Here is an 18,360-nt window from a genome sequence, read left to right as displayed (position 1 = left end):
TTCGGATTCGTCTAAAATTGTAGGCCCCCTCCATCCCTGACAACATTGCTCGCACACAGGAAGGGTTGGGAGTTGTTAATCGCAAGGACCTAGTTCTCAACGGATTGTTGCACCACCCAATTTATTTATTTTTAAATACAAAAAACGTTAACAATTTAGCTGACCCCAAAAATCGCTTAAACAAATGACTTCATCTCTAGCTTGCTGTTTCCAGTTTTCAATACAAATCCGGCGTGTGTCGGCCTCAACTTGATTGCTCCACTGGAGATGAGGTCTACCTCTGCTTCCAGTTCCCTCAGACTAAGCTTTTAATACCGTACGGGCTTAAACTTCTATGTTTTTTCGGTCTAAACGCTCTAGCTATCTTATTCGTTCAACACATAGGATTATGTCCATGGGCAAGTCCCTGTGCGGCTCGTACAGTTCGTGATTGTATATTCTCCCCCCGATATTAGTTTCCTGACGACACAAATCGGTCCATATAACGTAAACGTCTAACCTTCCTCTCGAAGATATCAAGGAATCTTTCAACCACCTGTGCAAAAGTCCATACTTTTGAACCATAAAGTATGGCTGTGATGATTAAGGTTTTCTACAGTGTCCGCTTGGTATTTCGCGATAAGGCCTTATACCTCAATTTCTTACTTAGGTCAAAGAAACAGCTATAAGCAAGAGTGATCCGACTTTTGATTTCAGTGCTGAGGTCATTTGAAGAGTTAACAGCAGTACCAATGTATATTAATGCATTTGCTACCTCGAAGTTCTACCTATCAATGGTAACGTTCTGAACGAGTTTACGATGGAAATCGACTTTATTCGATGACGGTAAATACGTCGGAAAAGTTACAGGTGTAACTGCTGGTTGGGTTCTTCCAATAAATTCCGAAGATATTGGTTGGTATTTTGTAAGATGGTGCCAATGGTTTTAACGTTGGTATTTCGGACCACTACCTCAAGAACAACATTGAAGCAGCTACCTCACAGGGTACCACCTTGTGGAAGTCATTTGGTGGTCTCGAAGGTTTCGGTTAAGTCTCCCCAAATTTTGACGCAGCAACGAAAATTCTTCAACGTCATCCTGATAATTTGTATCAGTTTGGCAGTGATAGCGAAAATACGATATGGCACAGTATAGTTCGTTCCTGTTGACATTGTGATAGGCCGCTTTGAAATCGATGAAAGTTGATCCGTATTGATATCATATTCTAAAGACTCCTCAAGAATCTGGCATGGAGTGAAAATTTGGTCGATTTTTCAGGCTCGAAGCCTGGACTTTCTTCCGACCTCCTTACGAGATCAGCTCACGCGTGCTTGAAAAACTCCGCCTGTAATTTGTCATCACAGAAGAGTTGTTTTTATTATGGTTTAGATAATTTTGTAAAAAATCCAAATGGTAATTGTAATAAAAATAAAAACTTTTGAAAATGTTGGTAAAAATTGGTTTTCGCTTGATTCTCACCAATAAATTTAACAGACATTCGATCAAACTCATTTTTTCATATGAAAATGGTTGTTGTTTACTTTAAGTGGATTTAATAAAAAAATCAAAATAAAATTGTTTTGTCGAACATGTACTTAGTACAAATTCAAGCCAAGATAGCTTTCATATTTATTGATTAACAAGCTCATATTCTTCAAAAAAAAAAAACATTTTTCTTTAATTTATTGTACAGGGTGGGGCGTGGTTACTTCCTTATTTAAAGTCTCGCAACTGTGCGGCTATTAATAGTAGAGCGCTGGTTATAGCTTGTTGGAAAGCACGTTATCTAACGTTTTCGTTATGACTAGTTCAGTGTCAACAATGCAGTGGACAAAGCTAGAACGCGCGTTCGCCGTGGAGGCCTACTTTTCTTTCAGCCGTTCGATCATCGCAATTCAGCGTGCTTTCAGAGACCATTTCAATATCGTACCTACAAGTCTTGTGCCTGATCGGAAATTGATCTGTTAGGGGTGGACACGTTCAAGGATACAGGTAGTGAGCAGAAGAAACATATTGGACCATAATGGCCAGAATACATCGAAAGGGTAAGAGTGGCGATTTTGAAATCCCCTAGGCGATCTGCACATAAACATTCGGGATTTCTAGTCGTACAGGGAGACGAATTGTTTTTGAGGAACTTAATTTTCACCTGATTATGTTGCGCGAAAAAATGCAAGTGAAGCCCAAGCGTTCCTCGAAAACTTGCTTCCGGACGCCCTTGTTTTCCTTAGTGACGAGGCGCATTTCCATATTTCAGAATTTGTGAACAAACAAAACATGCTTAATTAGAGCCCCACTAGCCCGAGAGAACTTCAAGATCAGCCTCTGCATACAGAACGTGTGACTGTTTGATGTGCAATATTCAGAATAGGCCTTATTAGTCCATGGTTCTTTGAAGAGAACGAAAGATCAGTTACGGTCAATTCTGAACGTTATGTCACCATGATTGTGGATTTTTTTTGCTCAAACTTGAAGAAATCAAGTGCGGTTTAACAGAATGGCGCCACAGCTCACACGGTAAGAAGTTCAAAGAATATTTTGCGTGAAAACTTCCCCGAAGGGCTTATCTTTCTTAGAGGCGATGTTAAGTGGCCAGCACGATCGCCAGATTTAGCCCTATGTGTTTTTTTCTTGTGGGGCTACCTTAAGTCGTTGGTATAAGCTAATCGTCCAAAGATCCTGTGTCATCTTAAAAATAATACTCGGGCTGCTATCGCCGACATAAGCACAGATATGCCGGAAAAAGTTTAAAACAATTTCAAATTCCAACTATTTCAGTGTATTGACGAGAATGGTGACCAACTTCGAGATGTCGTTTTTAAAACCAAATAAAATATATCTTTAAATGTACTTCTATACACAGAAAAAATAATTAAATCAGTATTGCCAATACTTTTTGATTCATGTTTTTTAAAATAAGGAAGTAACCACGCCCACCTTGTATGATAAAACGAACGTCAAATAAATAACGTATCCTTTAAAAAAAAATAAAGCAAAATGTTGCTGTTTTTAAAGTTAGACGAATGTTTCAGCGTTAAACAATACTTTACGTCATTTAAATGTTTAAAAATTTGAGCCATTGACATTAAACTTTTGAATTTTTGTGTTGTTAATATATATTTTGTACATTTTTAAGGAATATCGACACACGGGCCCAAATTATTCCCATCCCATCCTCTATTTGTATACCTTAAGCGAACGAAGCTTATTTTTGAAAACGTTGGTTTATTATTATTTCAAAAACGATAAAACATGCAGATTTCCAGATAGACCAATCCATTTTCAGAGAATTTATCATTTTTTCCAAGAAAATTAAAAACTTTGAGATAAGATGTACATACATATGTCAAAAGATTCTTGAAATCAAAATACAACAAAATGGAATTATTCCAAATTTATAAACCATTTTGTTTTTCTCCATTCCTTGACGCTTCACCCTAATGTATGTGTGAGTGTGAGCGTGTGTGTGTTTTTGAGTATGCATATGCATTTTGAATGAAGTAAGTGAAAGCAGACAAAAATTCGTCCTTACATTGAACTCAATTACTCGACAAAAATGACAATTGTCATAAGTTGACACATAATTTTTCCTCAATTCTTGCAATTCCTTACAATTGGGAGGTGATGGTGGTTACTGAATAACGAACATGTGTCATGTCCGATTCAACAACGTTGCACTTCAATTCGGCAAGGATAGTTGTTATCGAATGTAGCACTTGCAAATGTAGCCACCACCACTTCCGCCGCCATCTGTTCCACCTCTGCCACCTACAACAACGACCATTACACGAACCAACCACAAAAAATAACCCTTTCCGAATGTATCTAGGTAGTATGAAAATAATGAATGTGCTTTGTAATGGGGTCCCACAAGGCGACCAAACGTTTACTGCTTTATTTATTGCAGGTAATAAACAACCAGCCTCCAATAATCAATTGTTTTTTTCTTTCTTCTTCTTCTTCTCTTTTTTGTTTGCTTATATTTCATGTCGCCTGGATGGCTTACGTTACGTATGATCCTCACTCCACCGACAACTTTCAATGGCTTCAAAACAAATGTGCAAACCAACTGTAAATTATATCCACAACAACAACAACAAACAAACAACAATAACAGTTCCAATTCACAAAATGGAAGCATTAAGCGGCGAAACAATTTATCTTCCATGCAATGTGAGTACGTATGAAGGAGATGACGCCGTACTCATTCTATGGTATCGCGAGGATAAAGGAACGCCAATATACAGGTAAGAATAAAAAAAAAGTTTTTTCCCGTTTTATTAGCTGTTGTATATCGTTAAGGCATTCCTCGACTGCGACTGCCGTGTACCGTACTGAGAACTTTACCTCCTTTCACATTTATTTTGGAATAACTGCTTTTTTTTTATTTTACTTCCTTCACTTCCTATTTATTATTTTCCTTAAGGAAACCACTTATTATTGTTATTATTTTCTTTTCTTTTCATTTTTCTTTTTTGAAAATTTTCATACAATCGAGGAGAGATGCGGAAAAGTTTTCTTGCTTTTCAATTCAACGGCCATTAACGAATTCAATTTGAATATGAAATACAGTTATTTTTTTGTTGTTGTTGCTGCAATGATTATGATGATGATGGGAAATTTATATAGAAAGCCAAAAGGAGGAAGTTGGGTTGTTCGGTTCCACTTCCAGGAACATGGTTCTCTCTCGAAACAGAAAACTTCCGGCTGAATTTGAAATCTCATTTCAGTTCTGTATTATTTCTTCTGGCAAGTTTACATCTTATAACGGGTGTTTTTTTGTAAGAGGTGTAGGTAGTACTTAAAGTTGGTAACACTATTCTAACTGGCAGACATTTTGTCAGCTGTGACATTTCAACATGAAAATGCTGACAAATTTATTTTAAATAACATGAAGCTCACATTTGCTTGGATGGATACGTCAATAGACAAAACTGTCATTAATTTATAATGATAATGATCTTGAAGTGTCATTTTAGGACTCCGTTATATCCACTGTTTGGCGTGTTTAAGGGCTTGGCGAAGTAAATGGATCGTACTTCTTTAAAAACGATACTGCCAGAAGGCTACAGTCAATGGTGACCGCAGAAGAGCAACGATTACTGACGATCTGTGGTTTTAACAAGATGGCCCAACATGTCGCATAGCTATAGTGCTTTGTTTCATTTATTGCAGGAAGCGTTTTGTAACCGCAAAGTTTTTCCTAATGAGACCATGAAATGGCTTCCAAAAATCGTGTGATTTAATGCCGCTTGAATATTTTCTGTTGCCATATGTGAAGTCGCTGGTCCAAGCAGAGATTTTGCCGATATAAGGCCATAAATGTTGTAAAAAGTCATCTAAAAGTGGATGAAGTGGATGATTCATATGAAGTACCTAAATCAAATTTTATTATAATTCTATATCAGAACTTTATCTTTTTAATAGAGTAAATAGTCAATATAAAAAATCAGGTTTGTTGTATTCCAATTAAAAGTTCATAACCTCTTAAAAAAGCACCCTTTACTAGTTACCTCTGCCTGAGCTCCTAGCCAGAGGCTGTGTGCAGAACTGTGCAACCCAAGTTATCTTAAAATAGGAATAATAAAAATTATAGACATAATTTAACAGTAATGGTAGGTAGATACTTTGTGCAGGTGCGCCGCCATTTTTGAATAGCTTTGTTTCGAGTATGAAAATCAAATGACCTCGGGGTTTTTTTAAGGCTGTCATTCTTTAAATCAATATTAATTACCTTCCCTTTCGACATTAACGAGTAGTCATTCAAATTCATCTCCCAAGTCTAATGGAAAAGCAGTGGTAGATTGGTGGAAAGTGAAGCTTTGTGACAAACAAAATTATAGCCTTTATTACAAAATACTTATGGTTTGTTTAATGCATTAAAAACGCTTTAATTTAAATAAAATCATTATTTTATTTAAAATGAAATAATATAATACGTAGTTAATTAAAGAATTTTCCAATAAGAGGTTTTATTTTGGATAGGTTTTTTTTTTGGTATCCTATGCACTTTAAAAGCTTTCATCTTTTGAGAATAAATACGCTTTGAAAATGTAAATTTTTATTGCATTTTCTCAAAGCAGTTTTGAGTTGAATCTCGTAAATCGCCGTCAATAGTGAAACCGATGTAAACATTCAGAAGAATTGAAACCCCATGCACCGCTTAGTACTAACGAAAATCGAGATTTGTGGATTCCTCGTTGATCTTTGAAAATTCCGAAAAATTTCTTAACACTGTGTTTTAATTGAAAACTTAAGTTTTAAGACTTTTAAAGTTCAGTCGACCACCAGTTACGTGAAGTATCTGTGGGTTCTTTTAATATATTATATTGATCGGTTTCGTTAAAAAATAATTTTAAATAATTAGTTCAATTTTCACATCGGAGGTTATGAACGGAGCTGGAAAATATTGATGGACGACGTTTATGTAGTGCAACGTTGAACAAAAACATCCCCAAAATCGCAATTTTACAAGAAATTTTGACTGGCCGTGGAAATTTTTTAATGGGTTTGTGAATAATGAACCAATGTTCCACAATCGATTCAAAAGCTTTAAGCTTCGTGAAGTTATGGAGGACGGTCTGACGCAAATGGCAATTTTTATAAAAAGAAAATAAATACACATTCCTCTTTAAAATCTTTGATCAAACTTAAAACAATTACGTCCAATTTCTTGACAAAGTGCTAGTCTCTAAAACTCGGTTTATTAAAAACTTGTTTGAGATTTAACTTATTTCTTTATCAGCGTAGAAATCTGATTTAAAATCCCAGTCTGAGATATAAGTTCGATTTAATAGACCCTCGAATTGGAGAGACTGTTACTAATAGTACTCGGTTCAGCAATGTTTTTTGGTTAAGGATTAAATCAGACCACAAGGCCACCTAATTTGACATAATTAAATATTTTTTAAAAATATATGCAACTTTAAACGGTTTGCAAAAAGACATACAAATTAGAATCAAACTATTAACTTTTCGTGTGCTTTATTTTAATTCAACCTATTTTTTACATCAAATGTTTGAGGGTTTTAGACATTTAAGCCTTTATAATGGTTTTGAATCTTTACATTTTTAAATTATGTCGAAAAATACCATCCAATTTTAAAAAAGCCAATATTCTCATCTACAACATGACCAAATAAAAGTGTAAATAAATTTGTTTATAGAAGACAAGACGCGCGTTTTGACATTATAAATATGTACTTGAAGATGTATTTTAAAATATTAAACTTTTATGGATATTGTTGCATTTTTCATCTGGACAATAATCTTTTGGCTGAATCCACTTAAAAAACGATTTCGTGAATATTTTTATATATCAAATAATATTCTAGAAAGTGCAGAACTTAAATATTTGAATAAATGGTTCTAGTTTTCAAGAATCAGTGAAAAATTTGAATCGAAACCAATTTATTTTGAGCTTTATTCAAGTACAGATGTTCAAAGCAACATAATTAAAAAAAAAACCTAAACGAAATGCATTAAGAGGAAATTTTTATTTCGAAAATGGTGAGAATATCAAAAAAAATCCTTAAATATATTCCTCCTGACAAGTGTTTTAAATTTTGTTCGCATAATGTCAGAATTTTAAGTCGGAATCACCAACCGAGTGATACAAAAATAGCAAAAAAAAATGTATTAGAACTCAGTTCCATTTATATAAGATAAATAATTTCTAGAACTCAAAAATGATTTTTAACTAAGTTTTAGACAAAGCTGTAATTCTCAATAAAAAAACTTCATCTGTAGGAAAGGCAGAGGTTCAAATATAGTTATCTACCTTTTTCGGTATATTGGCTTCGATTTTACGTTGCCATAATAGACTCATCATATTCAATTTCCATTAAAGTTCGATCTTCATCAACATTATTAAGGAAAATAAGAGGACTGTCGCCTTCTCTTTCACCATAGAATTTTTCCCTGGTTTCTTTAAGCATTTTGCTTTTGTTGTACTTTTGACGTCAATGTCTCAAACTTTTCCAATTCTGTTGATGAATTGAAAAATTGCTATAGCGTAATTATTTTCCACATCGATATGCTTTAAAGTTTCCACTAATATAAATGTGTTCAGAAACATTCAAAAGGCTTGAAATTTGTTTGTAGATCTTTGGGATGTGCCGTACAGTTATGGATGAAAAGTAAAACGTGTAAACCTTTCGATCAATCTTTACAATCGGTTTTTCAAAAAGCTGCCCGGTCATCCACGCCATAGATGTAAATAAAAGGTAAACACTTTAAAACCTCGAAAACAATGAAGTTTTTAAAAGTGGTAAAAGAATTTTATGTTTTTTAGATCCATTCATGTTTGCAGCCGACATTAATGTGACCCAATGCTTACTGTATTTACCTTAGTGACATTTTTCATTTTTAAATGTCAAAGTATCGTCTGACATGCCTTTGAAAAAAATCCAGTTTCGTCTACTTTTAAAAATATCGAACTTATTATTAACATTTTAATTTTCAATTAATCCCAAGCCTGATCAAGTACATTTGCTGCCAATTATCAACAAGCCAACCAATGCTTGTTGTAGGATCTGCTAAATTAAGTCGTCGTATACGTGGCGTGATGGTTAGTGCGTTCTACTTAACTTAGAGTGTCCGTATGGGACCATTAAGTTAGTTGTAAGTTATTTATAATTAGGCTAGTTTTATGAATTTTTGTCTAGCTTTAAGATAGGTTTAAGAAGGAATTAATAAAAAATGAACTATAAAAAAAAAAGTGCGTTGGACTGTCATGCCAGATGACTTGTGTTCAGTACCTGCCTATGCCATCTCAAGTATTTTTTTTTTCACGGGTACTCACTGCCTCTTGCTAGAAATTGACAAATCCTCCAAGAGTATTTCTTGACATGATAAGTGCTTTTTCATATTAGTCTTTCGGAATTGGATTTGAATTGTTGGCAATATTATTTGCACACAGGATTGGTTGAGAGTTGTAAATCACTAGGCCCTAACTTGGTCCTCAACGGACTGTTGCGCCACCTAATTTATTTATTTATATAAATTAAGTCTTCTTTCAAATGTCAGAGCCTTTTATAATGCTTTCAGATATAAGCATGTTCTCATTCTCATCTCTTAACTTAAACTTTTTCCCCATAAAATGTTTTTACTGATGACAGTAACCTTAGCTTTTTATATTCATAAATATGCGGACTATCAACGGCAGTACATGATAAGCCCATTAAATTCTGATCTTGACAGCATTGTCCAATAGGGAATAAAAAATCATGTAGAATTTGAATGTTTCGATAACTCAATACTGTGGTCTGGTGCAAAAGCGCAACCAACCACCAATGCCACTATTCATTGAGGAGACTGAATAGCTTTCAGTTCTAGGTGCGTATATCACAAACCATATGTTGTGGACTGATTACTTAATCGACCTTGCCAAAAATTCTGCTAAAGGTTTAGATTTTCTAAGACGAAACAAGAATTTTTACCTTTCCTGATCTGGCTATAATTAACAAACGATTTATTCCTCCAAAACTGGAGTATAATTCCCTTTTCAGGCAGGTTATCCAATAACGTACTTGAGTCTTTTGGATGGAATTAAAAAGAGAGCTCTTAAAATGATAGGAGATCGTTCTCTCACCGAGACATTGCCTATCATTGTTTTATCGTTATTTTTATAAACTATGCTCTAGTGAAATAGACAGTAGCATTTTTCCCTTACACATATCAACAATGCCCATCAGATTATCCATGAGCCAAATTTTTAGCACAGGGATTCTTTCTTTAGCCGCACTACACGAATGTTGAATGCTTTTGCAGGCTCAATATTCCCGACTCATTACAATGTGCAGACATTCAAAACTAACTTGCATCGGCTTATCCTTTCTAATTCTATCCTCCTTTCCTAATTACCATTATTGTGTCTAATCATTATAAGGGTATAGGGTATCCTTTAGTGCACTCACAACACATAAAAGGATTTTTTTAATGTGTCAACTTCCGTTGATGCAATGGATGTTTTCTGACAATACTTTTAAATTAAAAGCATTTAATGAATAGAAAACTTTTAATCCCCATAAAAATATGCGGTACTCATTGTCTATAAGTTGCAAATCTAAAGCCGGGCATGTAATTTTATTCGAAATCGTTGCATTCATATTTCGCTTCTAAATTTTGTATCTCAATCTTTACATGACATTTAATTCACTGGAAAGAAGTTCACAAATTTTTCGTATACTAAATGAAATAAAAACAAACTTTAATCAGTATAACATCAATTTCTGATGTTAAAATACAAATTTCACGTGCATTATTGATCGCATATGTCAAGACTGGAATAGAGAACTTTTCAAATGTCTCTGAGGTCCTCTTAACTCAATGTTCTATAGGTAAATGTTAAGTTTTCGATCAATCACAAAGTTTACAGTAACAAATGTTCATTTCCCTTCAAATGCATCTTGTTCTCGAATTCAGCTTTTTAAAACCCTGCATAATTTACTGCATGAAATGTTCATAAGAGTGCAAGGGTATATACAACTTAAGATATGTTAGAAGATCTTAAGTTGTCAAATAATATTATTATTCTGTCTTATTTCGTTTTTTTTTTAGTTTTTATTATTTGAATGCGGTTTTCTTGAAAACCAGAAAAATAAAAAGTCTTTGCCACTTTAACTTACTTTTTCTGGGGCCACGCCCTCGAAACATTCAAGAGCTCTTGATATGCCAGAAACCATCACTATATCTACTATACCGTTCTATGTGAATATGAATAAAAGTGCTATGTGCATTTTATAAATTCTAGATACATATATAGGAGTTTGTATACCTGTGTGTTTGTGTTTTTGAATGAAAACTTTTGAAGAAAAACTGGTCCATGGTCACGATGCGATGTGAGTTCTTTCCTCCCTGGTATTATCGTTGGTCGGTTCGTATAGTCGTTGTTGTCTTGAATCTTGAAAAGATGAAAATATAGGAGAGTTTTCTTTTTCTTTATCGGTTGTTTTATTTGCTTTTCAAATTTAAAGATTCTTTTCTTTTCATTTCACTTAAAGAAGAACGAACAAAATGAAATAGACAGTCGTTCCCTTGGCCGTATTTCAATTTGTAAACATAAAATGAATTATATTGCAAGGGATGAAAAAACATATCCCTTAAATGGGGTTAAAAAAAGAGAGTGGCAAGGTAATTATGCAATGCAGTTTGCAATCAAAATATTTGGCCAAAATAAATTTGCTTTTAGAATATAATTAATGAAATTTGCGGCAAGTTCAAGATATTTATTTAAAATAAACTCATCTTTTTATAATTTACATTCAATTTTCTCCGCCGCGCCGTATAATGTTTTCGATGAGATGAATATAAACTGGAATAGCTGAATTTTGTTATGAAGTGAAATGCATAGGTTCTTAAATTTGTTTGAATTTAATTAACCTTTAGAAACCCTAGCACTTTGATTTCACTCATTCAAACTAATTTTTGTAGGTTCTTCCATAGCTTGGTCCTTAAATCGGAGGAGGTTCGGCCTTCCTTTGGGCTGGGACTTGACTTTCTCCCTATTGTAGTGTTTTATTCCATTTGCTCCCTCTTTAATTATCGTGTTATACTCAGGACATTATAATAAGACTAGCAATACGAGAGCTTTGTAGAGCGTATAATATAGCAACAGTTGTTACTATAAGGGTAGAAGATCTCCTTCAATATTTCGAAATTTCTACTATCTAGGATTTAAGGACCAACTTGTTTTTCAATGGCTGTTATAGGGAAACAATAATGGAGGGCTGGGTATATGCGAGTGTCGTCCGCATATCCGATCAGTTTTAAAAATATCTTGGAATCAGTATTAACTCCTAATATAGTCAAGATATTTTTTTAGAATTTACAAACACTCAATGGGTTATATGTTTTTATTTAAAAAACGTGCTAGGGTTAGAAAAAAAGGAGGTATTCAAGAAGATACACCGGTGCACACTGGTCGTAAAGTTCTGAATATCAAAATAGGAGATAAAAACAGAGTTGGTCAAAGCATTTCGCATTCTCGATGTGAGGAAAAAAATCTCTATGCTTGACAATACGTCCGAAATCGAGCTCAAGGTTAAATAATTGAGCTTTCCTGGAAGTTCGAGTATTACGGTGAATAGTATAATGAGGGAATGAAACTTTTCCAACGAATATTGAAGGAATCACATCATAGCGCAACTTATTGTCGAAATAATTTGAATGCTTTTGTAAAAGTTTAAAAGAGCTTTTTCATATTTGATCGTATGTTTTTGAATGTTACAATTTTACAATTTTTCCATAAAGCAGATTTTGGCCTTCGCCACACTTTTTGATGATGGATCATATATGCGGTTCTCAACTTGAAACTAATTTTTTTTATTCAGAATACGTTGATCTGTCGCGGACCGAAAGTCACACTAATATTTTTGTGAAAATACTGCTGCAGAAAGTCTTAAGACGTTCAAATAGTTGGATAAAGTAAATAAATACGGTGGCACAACAATCCATTGAGAACTAGGGCCTAGTGACTTAAAACTCAAAAATGTACGAGTAATGCTTTAAGGATGGAAGTGACCTACAGTCTTCAGCCGATGAATCTTATCGAAACCGCGCTGGTAGCGAATTTGAATAACCTCATCCTTTCGTTTCGTTCAGTACGCAATTAGATCGTCAGTTGGCGTACGTAATTACCTTGGTAAGACTACCTACCAAATCGCTGAAGAAGAATCAAAGCTTCCTGCTGAATTTGGAATGTTGTGGTGTGGTAGAAGTTACATTACCACTTTAGACAAAAGCCTTATAGCGTTAAGCTCATCATAAAGTATATAACAATGGTGTGCTAATGCTAATCCTACTCAGTTTAATATAAGGACTCTCTAACCTTAAACCCTTTTCAAAATCAACTAGAACTGCACTTGTACACAGTTTTTTAAATGTATTCCATTGGATATTACAAACGAGTTAAGACGCAGCAGGAATTGTATCATGACATAACTTTAATCCGAACTTTTAATCCGAAATTTGTCTGCACCCCACTTTGTCAGAGCCCTATTGTTGATCTTCTCGTAAGTTTTGCTGATCCTCCGAAGAAGATTTAATGAGTTGGAGTTGTCCTTTTCCTTTTTCGGGAGAAGATGAACCACAGCGGTCTTCTAATGCACCGGATAGTGTGCATTATTGAAAATCGTGGTATAAATGTCAATTGCCTCCATCGGTAAATGTCTTAGTACAACGTTGGATATACCATCGACACCTGCTGACTTTTTATTTTTTATTGAATTAAAGATGAGCAGAAGCTCAAACTTCGTCCCGTTTGCTAGGCAATTATAGCATTTGCCAAGGAGTCGTCATTGAACCGCATAAAACCGCGGTTCTCAGATCGCCATTGTATGATATCATTTCGGAGGTAAAAGTGATAAAGTAAGGCTCTGTTTTCCAATTTGTGGTTGGGGCGAATGCTAACATTCGCCTTGTACACTTGCTGGAAAGCAGCTCCCACCGCCTCCACTTTTTCCTTAGGATCTTCAATTATCCTCACTACGTCTCTGTTCTCTTCGGTTCTTTGGAGATTCAGGCTCGGAAGGTCATTGTCGTTCTTTTTTTGAATATCTTGTTGATTTTAGGGAACATACTAGGGTCACTGGAATTAACTGACCGGATCTTGCGGTCCCAGTACATGTTATTTGATAGCCTGTAGTTCTCCTTAATCAACAGATTTACATTTTTAATGGACGACTTCAGTGTCCTAACCTCCAAGTCGTGTGGATCTGTAAGTCGTCTGTACAAGTTCGTTCCATCGTTCGTTTTATTATTTCGTCACTCTGTTGTTAATGTTGGTCAATTTCAGTATTCGTACAGCTTTCTGATGTTTGGTGGGGATATGTCGCTCGAACGAAGTTCTTTCGCTAAGGCGTTGGTGAAACGAGGCCAACGCATCTTACTGTAATTGTAAGAGTGCGTTGCAACTAGTTACTCCATTTCCACGCGTTCGTTTGGAATCTGCATTACAGCAGCCAGTCCGAAGTAATTACTGTCTGTAAGCAGTTTTGAGGGTGATTATCCACTTTGTCTGTAATTGTTAGTCTGGTATTGTACAGGAAAGATCCAGAAAGGAGCCGCTTCTTGGATATGGCTGTTTAGTAGCCAGCAGGTCGACCCGATAAGATTAATCAAATTAAAAAGATGGTTACCTCTTGAATTACTTTAGTGATTTCCCAATCTTCATGTTTTGCGTTCAAATCACTGGCTAATACGAAATAGTTTTCTTCCAAGCTCAGTTTTAGTTCCCTAAATTGAATCTCGAGTTCTGAAGCAATGTAAGTAACCTGAGGAGATCCAGCGACATAAACCGCGATCATAATATATCCGCGTCCCTTGAAACACATCGGGACTGAAGTCTTTCAACATGTTTGCTCTTCATTCATTCGTAATTAGGAAATTTACATTCACAGCTAGGACCTTAAGGCGCATCTCCGGCCAGGTAAGACAGTAAAGAGTAGAGATGATCTACCCTTTTGCCTTGATCCTATATGGAACCCTGTTAGTTGACCTTGTATGCTCAACAACAAGGCTACAATGTCGGGCTGCACTCTGGTGCTGCCCTGGTGCTTTAGGCACAGGGGAGTTTGGAGTAACCGTTGGTGTAGCCTGCTTCGTATTCCCATTCCCTGGTTTGGTGATATGATATACAAATACGATCCCTATTAATTTCTCCCAGCTGCGTTAAATAAAATCCGTTAGAAGTTTGTCAAAAGCAGTAATCTTTTTGTTTATAAGCTTTTAAATGGAAATACGTTTTTCTTCGATGCTAGATAAGGGAACTTGGTCTTATTTGCTTGGCTCTGGGTTTTCTTTTTGAACTATTACAGGCTTAACACAACACCCGCGCAATGTTCGGACCACGGGACTCTTCGATCTTTTTCAACTGCAAGGCGGCGGCGTTCGCTTCTTTTTCTTCGCTTGTTTTTCATTTCTTTTGGCTCAATACTCTACCTTAATGACATTTATATGCACGTGCTGGTTTTTTCCCTACGCAACGGTCCAATCCGTAAGATCACTTAGATTTATGTTATGAAGTCGAAGGTACAGTCACTGTCGTATCTTTCAGTAATTTTAAGTTAAATAATTAAGCACCGGGAATATATAATAATCGAGACTTCGTTTTCTAAGTCTTCCTTACAAATGTTGGTTCCACTTCAAGTTAAGTGTAATTTAAGAGAGGTTTGATGACATATATATGAACTTTTTTATAGATCAGATTTGTCGATATTTTGTCTGTGGACATTAAAGAAATTTTCCTTGTTCTCGGGATGACCAAATATGTCCAAATTCCAACAACTTTACAATTGGAAAGTCCATCGAAAATGCTACGAAGAAAGTTATGTTCTCACTCTCTAAGAGTTTTGATAAAAATAGTACGAAATGCAACTTAAATATTATGTTGAAAAAATGCCTTACCCTAATTTTTATTATAATATTCTGAATTATTACAATTACAGTGTCGACATCCGTGGTGGAGGATCAAAAGCTGCTAAACGATGGTCCGACGAAAGTGTGTTCGGCGGAAGAGCCTACTTCATTTTTGACAAGGAGCCTGGGGAGCTATCAATACAAAGTACTCGTGAAACCGACACAGGAATCTATCGGTGTCGAGTGGACTTTTTGAAAGCTCAAACGAGAAACAGCAAAATAAATTTAACCATTATATGTAAGTCTACGCTTTCCTACCTCCAATATTATACAAAATAGTCTTTTGTGCTTTTAAAAACGAGTCAAATTTAATTAATAATTATTTGTACGAAAGTTCAACAACAGAAGTAGGTATAGAGGTTGATTATATAATTTCAAAAGTGTTCAAACCTGGAGTGAAATAGCCATAATTTATATACACAATATTTAATGTATGTACATTTTTATATAAAAGTGCATTCAAGTAAAAAAAAAAGAATTATGAGAAGAATATTTTGCATCCACGTGCAACTTTTAAGCTATAATGAGTATTTAAAATTCTGAAAATAAAAAAAATTATATTTCCGAGGCCCTAAGGCTCAGGCGTCATACAATTACGCCCTCAACGTACTTTGGTCCTTCCACATAGTGTAGGTAGGTATTAATTACTATATTGACTGATAATATTTATTACAACCGCATCCATCAGGTTGTTTCGGGCGAAATATCAATTTTACAGGTAAAGGTGCTCCAAGCGTAATCGGCTGAAGGGTCATTATAAGAACTTTTTTTTTTAATTTATTATTCATTCTTTTTGTAACGTAACTTAATGCGCATTATGCATAGTTTGATCCTTTGAAGGGGAGAGAAGTAACGTACAAAAAAAAAGTTAATAATAATTTGTTATATACTATTATACGAGTACCAGGATCAGGATAGTGTGATGCAAATGAAAACGATATCTGGTCGTCGCGGCGTCTGATATACAAATGAATATCTTAATTAAAAAACCACGGAATAATTGTTATGGAGCTAATTAAAGGTGTTCCAGGTAATACCACGCAGTGTTGGTTTCAAGGGTTATTTTTGTTCAGTATTTTATAACAGAATCGAATAATCAAGCGGTGGTAATAAGAGAATAATTTATTGTTATATATTGATTGAAAAATTCTTGGAAAATTAAACCGTTTTTAAAAAGAAAATGGTTTTAATAATAAAACAATAAAATATTGTTTCAGTTTATGTGATAGCAAAATTTTGAAATTAACACAATAATTATTGAAATTTAAAACAAAAATGTGATAACTTAGCTGTAAAAGGCTATGACTCTGATAAAATTTAAGTCTTTTATCAGTTATTAATGGAATACTCCACTTTTCAAGGAAATTATGTAACAAATTTTAAACCACCACCAGTTTTAAAGTTTCAATACAATTTTTCCAATGGTGATCGCTTTGCATACCTAGGTCATAGTGTGAAAGAAAGAGAGGGTTTGAAAGGTTGCTTCAATCGCTTTGATCTTGATGGAAAAGTATGTTAAATCATTCCACATTCGAGTAGTACGGCAAAAGAACAAATATCTGTATTTTATAGTTTGATATTAAGCGTACAGTGACGAGCCATTCTATTGTGGTAAATTTAGTATAAAAAAGAATTAAACATAACTGGAATTTTGACTCGAAAATGCTCCGTCAAAATAATATAGTTAATATCAATAGAATAATGCGTGATTAGCGTAGGAACAACTTCCTACACCCTTTAGGAAACCCAAAAATCTTACAGAATGCTTGGGGACATAACTCCTATAGTTGTTTTAAGAACTATCAAATCAAATGGGGTGGCGCAACAGTCCGTTGTGAACCAGGGCCTAGTGACTTACAACTCTCAACCATTCCTGTGTGCGAGTACTGTTGTCAGGAATGGAAGGGACCTACAATTTAAGGCCGAATCCGAACGGCTAGTTTGAGAAAGCACTTTTTCATGACAAGAATAACTCTTGAAGGATTTGTCAATTCCTCCCAAGAGACAGTACCCGTGAAAAAATGTTAGGTGGCACAGGCAGGGACTGAACCCAAGAACCCTTGCATGACAGTCCAACGCACTAACCATCATGCTACGGGTACTGTTTTAAGAACTATACATGTTATTTTATTCTGTTTGATGTCAAAGTCAGAAATTAAATAGAAGATTCCATAAGGAGGGTTGCAAGTCTTAAAACCAATATATAAATCAAAGCTTTTGTCATTAGCAAAGCAGGTTAGCGGATTGCAAATTTCCAACACATAATTTTTAAAAATAAGAAAAAGTGTCGGAGGAAATACAGATCCCTGTGGAACACCATCGTACTGTTTTTGGATACGAAATTGTACCCATTCAATACAACAACTCGCTTATTGGACGGTCCAAAAAGACATTTGTAGAAGAGATTTATGGATACTTAGTGCATGTTTTATGGCTAAGAGAACCTCATACAAGCACTATTAAATTCTTTTAAACTATCAAGTGGAATGATCTTTTTTCTACAAAACGATATTAAGTTTGTTCGACTGCATGGTAAAATAAAACATTGGTCTTTAAAAAGTTCAAGTTCCTTCAGATATTTAATAAACAGATATATAATTAAAGTCCTCATGACCTTGAAAGGAATAATTATTGGTGTAATCGATTGATAATTTGATGAAAGAAGATTCACAGTTTTTGAGGATTGGCTGAACAGATGCTGTTTTCCATTTACCCGGAACTAACCCAAAAGAAAATATTAGATTAACATGATTACGCAGGTGTTTTTTAGAGTTGAAGAATAATAGCAGGAATAATATATATCCACACCATCTGGTTACTGTATGTTCATATCTTTAGGATTCTCATAGAAGCCATGAAACTTTCAAGCAAGGTTTAGTTCTGGGCAAGCTGTTTCATAAACAAACAAGTTATCTTTCTTAAGCTAGTTTACTTATTTACTAACTATAGGTGGTGCTTCAGTC

General features: G+C 34.8%; 1 protein-coding gene across 1 annotated transcript in view; it reads left to right on the top strand.

Moving 5' to 3' along the window:
* The first annotated feature begins 4,036 nt into the window (after positions 1–4,036).
* The window catches only part of LOC129940012 (lachesin-like), a 50,470-nt gene continuing 36,146 nt past the window's right edge, over positions 4,037–18,360 (top strand). Inside the window, exons 1-2 of the mRNA XM_056048234.1 lie at positions 4,037–4,227; positions 15,427–15,635. Coding sequence (XP_055904209.1) covers positions 4,037–4,227; positions 15,427–15,635 — 400 coding nt within the window. The remainder of the gene's footprint in view (positions 4,228–15,426; positions 15,636–18,360) is intronic.

Source organism: Eupeodes corollae, chromosome 1 (assembly GCF_945859685.1).
Source record: "Eupeodes corollae chromosome 1, idEupCoro1.1, whole genome shotgun sequence".
Taxonomy (NCBI): domain Eukaryota; kingdom Metazoa; phylum Arthropoda; class Insecta; order Diptera; family Syrphidae; genus Eupeodes; species Eupeodes corollae.
This window is presented reverse-complemented; position numbering and strand designations above follow the sequence as displayed.